The sequence below is a fragment of the Leucopleurus acutus genome (genome assembly GCF_964270905.1).
Source record: "Leucopleurus acutus genome assembly, chromosome: 19".
NCBI classification, from domain to species: Eukaryota; Metazoa; Chordata; class Mammalia; order Artiodactyla; family Delphinidae; genus Leucopleurus; species Leucopleurus acutus.
Window position 1 is genome coordinate 52,043,950 of NC_139161.1, and position 12,416 is coordinate 52,056,365.

The 12,416-nt window shown below is 50.4% G+C and overlaps 1 protein-coding gene across 1 annotated transcript; it reads left to right on the plus strand.

Annotated features, from left to right (window-relative positions):
* Positions 1-826: 826 nt before the first annotated feature.
* On the plus strand, positions 827-12,347 carry WRAP53 (WD repeat containing antisense to TP53; the record flags this gene model as incomplete). Its single annotated transcript, XM_082860588.1, has 10 exons — positions 827-1,462; positions 1,613-1,711; positions 2,190-2,301; positions 10,026-10,114; positions 10,304-10,394; positions 10,504-10,636; positions 11,184-11,392; positions 11,601-11,704; positions 11,851-11,985; positions 12,101-12,347. Exons 1-10 carry the CDS (start codon positions 1,059-1,061, stop codon positions 12,345-12,347), a joined length of 1,623 nt encoding a protein of 540 aa, XP_082716714.1. The 5' UTR covers positions 827-1,058.
* Between the last annotated feature and the right edge of the window lie 69 nt (positions 12,348-12,416).

Sequence of the window (12,416 nt, forward strand, 5' to 3'; positions counted from 1 at the left end):
AGTAAGGGCAAGCAATTCCCCTGCGGGCGGAGGCGATGGGAACTGAGATTAGGAGAGGAGGTTGCGGGGAGAGTCAGGATTCTAGCAGTATTGGTACTGTAGCTACTGAGAATTTGGGGTGGGGAAGTTCGACGAGCCAGAGCCGTGAGGGCACAATTGGTGGAAACCATTTTGGTAGAATTCTGCCACTGTGTCAAATATGAAGGTGAAAGGAAGAAAGCCTTTGCACTTGTCATTCCCTCTGCCTGGAAAACTCCTCTTCCTAAATAGCTGGATAGTTTGTACTCAACAGCTAAAATGTCACAGCCCCTATCACTTTCTGAAATGATTTGTTCCTTGCCTTGAATACACAGCAACCTAAGCCTTAGGAGGGCAGAGACCTTGTCTACTATCTTATTCATTGTTGTATTTCCCAGTGCCTAGTACAGTACTGGGTAGCAAGTAAGAGTTCAGTAATAAATATTTATTGAATGAATGAAAAGAGACGGAGGTCTGAAGAATTTAGCGAATGAGATGCAAAAGAGGCTTAAAACCTGTAAAATCAAACATAGCGCTATCGCCCTCTGCAGGTGGGGGAGAGGAGTAGGTGCTTTAAGAATGATCGCGGAAGACCGCAGGGGGAGCTCAGGCACTTCTCGCCGAGGCAGAAGCCTTTGGACTACAACTCCCAGCAGCCACTAGGAGCCCCAGGGCTTGATGGGAACATAACCCGTGACCTGTTACGTCCCTGCCCTGTCCCTCCGTGGGTCGCCCGCGAAGTCTGATCCGGGATGTGGAGGTCCAATGGAAAGGTGTGCCCAAATCCCGCGAGAAGAGGTGGCTCGTAGCGACCGAGCAGGCTGAAGAGCGCCGTGCTAACGTTGCTGTTCCGCGGTTCTCCTGGCCTTCTGCCCCCTCCCGGGGGAAGAAGGAAGGCACTGGTGGGTTTCTCCAGTTCTGCATCCCTATCCGTGCGAACTTTGAAGCGGTCTTGGCCGTTCCGCGGGCCCGGCAGCTGGTAGCCGGCGGGAAGAGAACTGCTTGGCCGCGGCCAATGTCTGCCGCGCTTCCTCTGCAGTATGAAGACACCGGAGGCGCCACTGTTAGCTCCGGACTGCTTTCCTTCAGACCGGGCCCCAGCTCCAGCCCCTCTCTCTCCTCAGGCTTCCCCGATGGATAAAAATACGGACCCTGAACTGATGCCACCGACACCCGATGGCAATGATCCGCCCCGGGTGTCCCCAGATCCCATGGCTGTCTCAGCTGTGTCCCAGGAGCTGGAGGAGGGGGACCCAGCTTCTCTCTCCATTCCCCTGGAAACAGGGTTTGGTATTCCTAGTGAGTTGAGCCCTCGAGTCGAAGAGCAAGAACTTTCTGAAAGTGTGAGCCTTCCTGCGGAAGAAACGAACAGGCCAGAGTTGGGGCCCGGAGAAGACGTGGAAGGTGTGTCTGAGGAACCCGCTCCAGAGGATGAGGGATACACGTAAGTGGTGATAGCAGGTGGCTCAGGAATCTGTGGAGATTGGAAGTGTGAGATATATCTTATCCGCCAGTCCTCAGCCCCACTTCTCCAGGCCCATTTCCACTTTGCTTTGGTGAACCCAGCTTTGTTGTTCCCCCATCTTCCTTCCAGCGTCTGGAGCTACAGCTTCTCCCAGGTACCTCGGTTTCTCAGCGGTTCTTGGTCAGAGTTCAGCACCCAACCTGAGAACTTCTTGAAAGGCTGTAAGTGGTAAGTAAGCATAATGGGGCAGGGAGATAATCACGCTCAGGATTTCCACCTTAAAATACCCCAGTTATCTGGGAGAAGGATCCACCATGGTGGGAGAAGGAGTAAGAATTCCTCTGGATTGAGTTTGAATTTCATTTGTGGGCTTCCTTGGTGGCGCAGTGGATGAGAGTCCGCCTGCCGATGCAGGGGACACGGGTTCGTGCCCTGGTCCGGGAAGATCCCACATGCCGCGGAGCGGCTGGGCCCGTGAGCCATGGCCGCTGAGTCTGCACGTCCGGAGCCTGTGCTCTGCAACGGGAGAGGCCACAACAGTGAGAGGCCCCCGTACCACCAAAAAAAAAATTTCATTTGTGATTGTGTGTCTTCTACTTCCTCAAGGTCTTGGGGGTGCTTACCTATACCAGAGGTCAGCTCAGCCCTAGTCTTACACGTGGAAAATACAGGTCTGTCCAGCTTTCTAACTCTTTCCTACTCCTAGGGCCCCTGATGGTTCCTGCATCTTGACCAATAGTGCTGATAACATTCTGCGGATTTACAACCTGCCCCCAGAGCTGTACAATGAGGGGGAGCAGCTGGAATATGCAGAAATGGTAAGGGTAGGGGCTAACTCTGCCCCTTCATCAGACACTGCGCATTTAATTCCTTCCTGTAGATGGAGAAAGTACAGTCCACATGTTTCCTGTTCACAGGCAGGACATTTCACCATGAGGTTCCACAGGTAGCATTTTCTACCCTGAATTCTGAAGTCATTTAAAGAGACGTTTGTCCTTCTTTAGTTAAGAATATGTGTTTTCCATAAAAGACTAGTGGATTTCTCACGGTGGTTTTCCTTTTTTTTTTTCCTCACGGTGGTTTTTAATTGGCTTATAGGTATTTATTGAATGACTACCAGTGTGTCACTTACTGTGTTTGGTGTTGGGATAAAGTAATGAATGTGACAGATGAAGAGCTGCTTTGCTTTCTTGTATGGGACATAGACAACAAACGTAGTCCAATAAATAATCAAGTTCATTACAGATTATAATAAATGCTACGAAGGAAATCAACAGAATGAGGAGAGACTAACTAGAGGATGCCGCTTTAGATAAAACGGTCGGTCAGGGAGGGACTCTCTGAAAAACAGACATTTGAGCTGAGACCTGAAGGATGATGAGATCAGTCATGTGAAGAGCTGTAGAAAGAGCGTTCCAGGAAGAGGCAAAGATGCTACAAAGACCCAGAGCTGGGGAAGAGCTTTGTTGTGTTCAAGGAACAGAAAGAAAGCCAGTGTGCCTGGACCAAGGCCAGTGTGGGGGAAAGCCTGGTGAGGGTGGAGAGGTGGCTAGCAGCCGCATCTTGTCAGATCTTGTGGGTAGGGCATTTGGAGTGTTTTTGGGGAAGCTGTGGGAGAGATTTTAAAAGAGAAGAACAAAATAATGGCTAGAGAATAGATTGTGAGTGGGCAAGCGTGGAGACTCATTAGGAGGCATTTATCACGGTCCAGGCGAGAAATGATGTTGGCTTGTGCTAGGGTGATATCAGGTGAGATAGATGTGGGTGGATTTGAAGTATATTTCACAGGACTTGGAAGTCAATTGGGTGGATGGGGGTACAGTTTACTCAGAGGATATGAAGAGGTATTGGGACAGAAGTCAAGGGTTTTTAGGTACTTTATTTTTTTCATTTTTAAAAAATAACTTTATTATAAATAAATTTATTTATTTATTTATTTATTTATTTTTGGCTGTGTTGGGTCTCTGTTGCTGTGCACGGGCTTTTCTCTAGTTGTGGTGAGCGAGGGCTACTCTTCATTGTGGTGGCTTCTCGTTGCGGAGCACAGGCTCTAGGCACACAGGCTTCAGTAGTTGTGGCAAGTGGGCTCAGTAGTTGTGGCTCACGGGCTCTAGAGCACAGGCTCAGTAGTTTTGGCTCACGGGCTTAGTTGCTCCGCGGCATGTGGAATCTTCCCAGACCAGGGCTCAAACCCGTGTCTCCTGCACTGGCAGGCGGATTCTTAACCACTGCGCCACCAGGGAAATCTGGGCTTTTAGATACTTTAAATGTGAAATGTAAAGCTAAGGAGAGACTTTGTGAAGGGCGCTAGGGATATACTTTGGAAGCGGGAGAGCATGTCGATGGTATCTTGTGTCTTGAGAACGGAGTCAATCTCAAGAGAGAGGTAGATGAAGAAGAAGGCTCAAGCAGAGCCTGGAACACTCCAGCACATGGAGGTGGGTGCAGGAGAAATTATAAAAGTGGAGGCAAAGAGTCATGTCTCATGCTGTTAAGAGTGAGGGCAAATTTAGAGAATGACCCAAGAAGACATAGTGACCTTGACGAGAGCACTTTCAGAGAAGTGCTGGAGGTAGAAGGTAATTAGGGTAGGAGGAAGAGAGAATTCTTTGGAAATGTTTTCCTGTGAAAGGGAGCTGAGAAATGGAATGGTGACCAGAGGGAATGTGGGGCTAAAGAAAGGTGAACAAGATGCTTCTGTGAGGTCAGAATTACCCCGCAAGAGAGGGAGGAATTGCTGCTGTTGTCGGGGATGGTGACGAAGTCCCTGCATGGCTGGGTGAAGACAGGATCCAGAGCACATTGAAGGACTAGACTGACAGGCGCAGAACCCTTCCTTGCCGTGGGAAGAAAGGCAGAGGATGCGTTCAGAGGCAGCTGTTTGGTCGTGGGAAGATTTGGGTGTCTCTGTCTCTTGGCTTCTCAGTGAAGCATAAAGGGGATGTTATCAGCTGAAAGCAGAGTGTTGTGGGGAGAGAGCAGAAGGTGTGAGATGATCGGTCCTGGGGAGAAGAAAATCAAAACCACCAAGGAATGCTTGGTGTAGAGTAGCATTGCTATTCTTTGCTCAGTGCCCACTAGAAATTTGTTGTCAACCATGTAAAGTGAGACCAGTTAGCATGGTTGTGCATCTTTCCCAAGTAAGTTGACTGTAGTTTCTTTGTTTGTAAAATGAAGATGATAATAATAGCACCCACCTCATAGAGTTGTGGCGAGGATTAAAAGAATTGGGGTAGGACTTCCCTGGCGGTCCAGTGTTTCAGATTCCATGCTTCCACTGCATGAGGCACGGGTTGGGTCCCTGGTGGGAGAACTAATATCCTGCACGCTGTGTGGCACAGCCAAAAAAAAAAAAAAGAATTAGGGTAAAGTGCTTAAAGTATTGCCTGGCATGTAGTCAGTGTTCAGTACATGCTAGTAGTCCTTGGTGTTAGTTGGATGCAAGCACGGACTAGAAGGAATAGGAGGTCTGGCTGGGGTTTGCCAGGAGAGAAAGACAAGGGGTGTTTCGAGAGTGTCTGCAGGGGTACACCTGTTGTGCTTGACCAGAGTGTAAAGTGGGTAAGAAAATGGATTGTGAATGGGTTTCTGATGAAGCTGAACAATTGTGGTGGAAATGGCAGAGCAAGGGAGCTGGGTGGGTTGGAGATGGTGGTCAGAGATTGTAGTGATGACTCGACTGGGAGTGGGCCCCTGGTGTAGAGTGAGGGCCACGGCCGTGGGTGCTAAGGAAGTCAAGGAATGGCAGAGGCCAGGGTGTTGGGTGTTTTTATTCATTCTTTCATTGATTCATTCATTCAACAAGTTTTCACTGAGCGCATTCTATGTGCCAGGCTTGTTTTTAGCTGCTACGGGTCAGTCAGGAACAAAACAGACAAAAGTCTGTGTCTTTGTGAAGCTTCTATTCTAGTGTGAGAAACAGGCAATAAAGAAATAACACAGTGAAATATATATCTGACAAGTACCACGGAGAACGATAAAGCAGAGAGGAGGACTGGGGGAATTCATTGCAATTTTAAAAAGGGAGGTTGGGGGCATTCCCTGGCAGTCCAGTGGTTAGGATTTGGTGCTTTCACTGCCATGGCCCCGGGTTCCATCCCTGGTCTGGGAACTAAGCTCCTGCAAACCATGCGGTGCAGCCAAAAATAAAAATAAAAAGGGCGGTCGGAGAAGCCTTCACTATTCAGGTGCCATTTGAGCAGAGATCTGAGGGAGTCAGGGAGTGAACCAACATGATATTTTGGGGAAGAATATGCTGGGCAGAGAGAACTGCAAGCTCAAAGTCCTGGTGGAAGTGCACGTCACCGAGAGTAACAGTATTTGTGGGGAGTGAGAGACTGAACCAGGAGATGAAAGTCTCAGTGAATGAGGGAGGGAAACAAAAACAGGGAGCTAATGTGATGGCAGGAACTGCAGAGGAGGTGGAGTTTGGAGAGGTGAAAAGATTTGGAAATGACCTTGATGTTTGCACTGAGGAGGGGAGTGAGAATGAAAGACATTTCAGCCTGAGAAAGCCACAGCGTCGGGCAGGTCCAGGTGGGTGGACAGGGCATTCCGAGAAGATGCAAGATAAGGGAGTTTGAAGATTCTAGAGTGGGAATTTCAGAGGCCAAGGGGTAAGGATTTGGGGGGCAGGGAGGAGTGTGGGATTGGGGCCGATCAGGGAGTGTGTTGAGCAGCGAGCAGGTGGTGGTGAGACCAGATGGCCCGGAAGCCTGCGACTTCTTTGGTGCCCGAGGTTCGTGGGAGTGCCGGGCCTTGATGGTGAAAGAAGGGTGCGTTCCGGGGACGGTCCTGAACGCCTGCCTAACCTGCATCTCTGTGAGATCGGAGGCTGCAGACATGTGAATTCTGTGTGCAAGCTGTAAGGCACTCCTAGCCCTGGTTCCTGGAACAGAAACCAGTGGTGTCCAGAAACCAGGGCTGGGTGGGCGTGGCACAGCCAGCCTGAAAGAGTTCAGGAGTAGGGGTAGTTAGAGGAGACTGGAAATGTGAGAGGTCAAATATTTATTGTACACATTCACTTGAGAGAAATGAGAATGTTAAAAAGGGAAAAAGGTGGGAATTCCCTGGCGGTCCAGTGGTTAGGGTTCGGTGCTCTCATTGCCGAGGGCCCAGGTTCAGTCCCTGGTGAGGGAGCTAAGATCCCACAGGCTGCGTGGTGTGGCTGAAAAAAAAAGGGAAAAAAGGCATTGTTACCTACCACTCTACAAGATTCAGCCCTTTAAGTTTTTCTACATTCTTTCTAAGCTCTGTCCAGGTACTGGAGCTCTCTGTGTGGTTGTAACTCTTTGGTAGATGATTTTATACACTGTTTTTTCTTTTAACAATCATATCGTAAATGTTTTTCACGGTGTTCCAGTGTTCATAGTTATGCTTAATGGTGTATGGTATTTCACTGACTGCCTATGATAGTTTTCTTACCTGTTCACCTGTTTTGGACTTTTGGGTCGTTTCCAGGATTTTTATATCATAAATTATTTTTCAGTGAACATCTCCATGTGTTTTGATGGAGATTCTTCAGAGAATCAGAGAAATTTTACAAGTAAGAAACACCCCAGGTCAGAGAGAATCAATATCTCTTTTTTAAGTCTTGTGATACAGATAGTCAATTTGTTTTCGAAAGCTTTTTGTGCTGCTTATTCTTTTTATTATTATTGCTGTTGGCAATATGAGTGTACCAATTCTATCATAGCCTAAATACCTAAATACTCATTAGGCATTTTCATTTTTAATGTCTGCAAGTTTAGTATGGAAATGGGCAACATTTGTATAGGTGGGGAAATTGGGGTAGGATATTTTGGGGTATTTTCGTACATCTGTGTACTGCTTCTTCCCACCATAGTTTCCCAATTCCTCCCCTCCCTTCTCCACCTTTTCACAGAGCTTTCTGGAACTCCTGTTTCTAACTCTCCGCTTCTTCCCTGAGTACTCTCTGTACCCCGTGGCTCTTGCCTGAGGCTTTCGCTTTCCTGTACCCTCTCTGGGAGAGACTGTGCATCCTCTGTGCCCCACATATCTCAGGTTGGAGAGGGAGTGTCCTCATTCCTAAATGCTATATCCAGACAATCGCTCTTTCACTTTGTAAAAACTTTTCCTTTGACGCTTATGCTGTCCGATTCTCCCTAACTCACCGAGGACATTGGCATCTCATAGCCTTCCTGTGCACCCCAAGTCCTTCCACCATCTTGGTGACCTCAGGTATCCAAACCAGAAGCCAGAGTCTCCTCCTTTAATCTTCCTTTTCCCTAACCCCCATGTCCAGTTAATTACCAAATCCCATCAAGTTCTTGTGATCTTCCTAATCTATCCACTTCACTTGACTGCCTCTGTTTTAATTCAAGTTGCTATTATTTTGGGCCGTATGTTATTGGAACGGTCTTCTGTTTCCATTTTCCCATTAAAACATTTGACTGCTGATTGTACACTAGGTGTTGGGGAAACAGTGGTGAGCAAGACAGACATGATTCCTGCCTTCTTAGATGGGTACGCTCTAGCGTGGAGGGCACAGAGGGCTCTTGGAACGTGGAGCAGGGCACCTGGCTCAGCTCGAGGGGTTGGGGAGGCTTCCCAGTGGAGGAAGTGTCTAAGAGACCCAAAGGATGATTAGGATTCAACCAGGAAGAGTCGCTGGGGGAAGTGAAGGAAGACTATTCCAGACTTGGAGACTAGTGTGCATGAAAGTGTGCAGTTCAGGTGTGTAGGGAGTTGGCACCTTCTAGGAACTGAGTCAGGATAATGGGACGTGGAGCTATTACAAGAGTGAATACAGGGATGAGGGATGAGCCTGGAAAGGTGGGTATGGCGTAGACGCCTGGTAAGGGAAGGCTTCATAGGAGATTGGGTTTTATACCGAGGGTTTTGGGGAGGCATTGCAATGTTTTAAGCAGGAGAGTGACGCTGTACAGGATCCCAGGGGCCTCAGTGTGGCTGCAGGGTGGAGAATGGAGGGGCAGATTGGAGTGTGGGGTGCAGGGAGGCTGGGGGAACGTGTAGAAATGCTAGCAAGAAGGCAGTGGCTTCACGTGGGATTGAAGGCAAGGGGACAGGTTCAGGCGAACCTAGGAGGTGCAGTTGGCAAGCTCTGGCCTTGGGTTGGACCAGGAGAGGAGAGGGAGTGAAGGGTAGTAGTAGTCAAGGTGCTCACATTTCAGGCTTGAGAACTGGGTGGGGAGCCCAGGAGGAGCAGCAGGTTCACAGGCTGCAGAGGCTGGGTCTGTTCCAGAGAAACTGAGTTTGAGGACCCCGTGGGATGCCCCCAGTGGAGCTTTCCACCAGGCAGTCGGATGCAAGGGTTCAGGGTGGAGAAGTGGACCCTGCATTCACGGCTGGGTGACATCACCCGAGGGCCAAAGGGGTGACGTCACCCCGCCAAAGGACTGGTATCCAACTGATGTAAAGATTTCCTTCAAGTCAGTAAGAAAAAAGCAACAACCTAGGAGAAAACTGAGCAAAAACTAGGAAAAGGTGCCCTTAAACACAAAAATGTCTAACTGCACTGGTTAGATATTGAGAAACGCCAGTTTATATCGTAATGAAATACCATTTCACAGCCTTCAAATTGAGAAAAATTTGAAAGTCTGACAACACCAAGGGGATGCAGAGCAACAGGCGCTCGTACACGCTGCTGGGGGGAGAGTAAATCTGGATGAGCACTTTGGGAAAAACGTGACATGATCTAGTAGAGCTGGCAGAGCGCAGACTGTAGAACCCCAGTGATTCCCTCTTTAGCAGAAACTGCAGAGAAACCCTCCCACACGGGTACCAGAATGTTACAGCACACTAGCCAGAAATTGGGAAAACACCAGTGACTGTCAGTGGAGAGGGATGGGTGAGTGGAGCGCTGTACAGCAGGGAAGATGCATGAATTTGAGCTCAGTGTGTCACCGTAATCTCACAGTCGCGGTGGGATGCATACAGTTTGCTACCGTTCATATTAAGTTTAACAGCACGCAAGACCATGGTATACATTGTTTTTTTCTCTGTCTGAATATATTCCTAAAGAAATACACGAGAGTGATAAATTCAGGATGGTGTTTACCTCTGAGGGAGGGTTTCACTGGGAAGAGGTTTTAACCATTTGGTAAAATATTTTGCTTCTTAAGCTACGTGGAGGACTCACAGGGTTTGTTTGGCTTTGTTTTAATACTTCTTTGCTTGTTTGAACTGTTCAGTAATTTTTTTGAGAGGATCAAATGGCGCCTGGTAGGCACTCGGTAGATATTTGTATCATTGGTTGGTTCTTTGTTTCTGGGTTGGGATATTACTTGTTTCTTCCTCTCTAAGTATTGAAAAAGCAAAAGGGTAAATCTGCATGGCTTTTGGTGGCCCAAGTCTGATGTTAAAGTCTGAGCTAAACCTTGAACTTTGAGATCAAGATCCTGTTCTTCAGGATCTGCCTTCTGCCTTCTCCTATCTGGTCTGCCTTCTCCTACCTGGTTAAGTGCCCACAGAGCATCTCCCTCTGCCATAAAACTGCTAGATTTCCGAGTGGGCCTCCTTTTCCCACCAGTGACCCAGGCATCCCCCCATCTCTGTCCAGGCTCCCGTCCTTCGAATGGTGGAAGGCGACACCATCTATGATTACTGCTGGTATTCTCTGATGTCTTCAGCCCAACCAGACACCTCCTAGTAAGTGATGTCTTTCGCCTCCCCTCCCCGCCGCCCCCATTTCAAGGGGACCCTCCACTGAGAGAGTCAGGGGTCTCGGGAGGAGGAAAGCTTGCTGTGCCCTTCAGATGTGAGCTGAGAGGGCCGGTCAGTTGGCTTCCTCCCCTTCCTTTGACAGCACTGGGGCCTCAGTGTCCGTGTCTCTCTCAGCGTGGCCAGCAGCAGCCGGGAGAACCCGATTCACATCTGGGATGCCTTCACTGGAGAGCTCCGGGCTTCCTTTCGCTCCTACAACCACCTGGTAGGGACCTCCCCGCCCAGTCCCAGGGCTCGTCCTGGCCCAGCTCTCCTTCCTTGAGAATGGCTGAGGCTCTTTGCTAGGCCTATTTCCAGCCCTTTCCCACCCCCAGGACGAGCTGACGGCAGCCCACTCGCTCTGCTTCTCCCCGGATGGCTCCCAGCTCTTCTGTGGCTTCAACCGGACCGTGCGTATCTTCTCCACGTCCCGGCCCGGCCGAGACTGTGAGGTCCGAGCCACGTTTGGTAAGCAGTCCACGCCTCTGAGGGAGGAGGAGAGAAAAGGGCCCAGCCACATGCAGAGGGGCCTTGTGTGAGCCAGGGGGTCACATGCAGGGTTGAGGCGGGGGTCACATCATCCTCAGTACAGACCTGTGGGGCAGGTTGGGCCCAGTGCGCAGGGAAGAAAACAGACTCAGGGAGGGGACGAAACTTTACCTCTGGGTAAACAGCTGGTTCGCTTTTGAGCCCCGTGCCCTGTACCTTTTGATCTCCAAAATCTTGGTATCTCCAGGAAACTGGAGGTAAAGCTGATTCCCTTTTCCTATAAGCCTTCTGCTTTCTAGCCCTTCAAGGAAAAACAGGTTTGAGAGGGAAGAAGTGGGGCTTTGCAGGGGATAGAAGGATCTAGGGAGCATCAGAGGTCTTCATCCTGCTTAAAACGAACGGGGTGGGGGAGGCACTGAGTCCAGCACATGGGCTCTGGGACGGGAGACAGAGGTGCACCTCTGATTAGCGTGGTTAATGCCAGGTGCTCTTGCCCTCTCCCCGACTTTGTTCCTTCCCTTTCTAGCAAAAAAGCAGGGCCAGAGCGGCATCATCTCCTGCATAGCCTTCAGTCCAACCCAGCCCCTCTATGCCTGTGGCTCCTACGGGCGCTCCCTGGGTCTGTACACCTGGGACGATGGCTCCCCTCTTGCCTTGCTGGGAGGGCACCAAGGGGGCATCACCCACCTCTGTTTCCACCCCGATGGGAATCGCTTCTTTTCAGGAGCCCGTAAGGTAGGGATCATGTTCTGAGATCCCAAAGCAGGGGGGTAAAAGGCAGGAGTGGGGATGTAGTCTGTGCTGTGTTGGGAGATGGGCATGGGAAAAAAAAAAATCAACCCAGCTAAAGGAGTGCTTATAAAACTGGAGGGAAGCAGGCATGTGTTGGGAGTGGGGGAGTGGAGGGTGGAAACGATTCTAGGCTCCTGTTCTTTGTCCTTAGGATGCTGAGCTTCTGTGCTGGGATCTCCGGCAGCCTGGGTGTCCACTGTGGTCCCTGAGTCGTGAAGTGACCACCAATCAGCGCATCTACTTTGATCTGGACCCGTGAGTGACTGTGGGCCCTTCCTGCCCAGGGTCTTGATGCCCCCAGGGATGCCAGAGCCCACCTGTAGGGTCCCAGCCCCTGACCGTGCAGGGTTCCTGCCCCCAGTGATGCCTGCATGCCAGCAAGCCTCTCCTCTCTTCCCCAGGAGCGGGCAGTTCCTAGTGAGCGGCAGCACGAGCGGGGCCGTCTCCGTGTGGGACACCGGTGCGGCTGGGCATGAGGGGAGGCCGGAGCCAGTGCTGAGCTTCCTGCCCCAGAAGGACTGCACCAATGGAGTGAGGTCATAAGTTAATTCTGCAGATTTGGGGGCTTGGGTTGGGGAGAAAGGTAAATCCCTGAGGGAGCAAGCATCCTGGCTCATGGTGCTGACTGGCGCCGCCCATCTCTCCCTACAGCCTGCACCCTAGTCTGCCTCTGCTGGCCACTGGCTCCGGTCAGCGTGTGTTTCCGGAGCCCACGGAGAGTGGGGACGAGGGGGAGGAGGAGGTGGACCTTCCCCTGCTCTCCATGCGCCACGTCCACCTTGAATGTCAGCTTCAGCTCTGGTGGTGTGGGGGCGGCCCGGATACCAGTGTCCCTGATGCTCACCAGGACGAGAAGGGACAGGGAGGGACAGAGGGAGGTGGGCGTGAGTTTATATAAAAAGGTTTTGTATGGTATTAGAGTCTTTGTGTCTCTTTGGGGAGGCAGATGATGGAGCTGGGGCCGGGA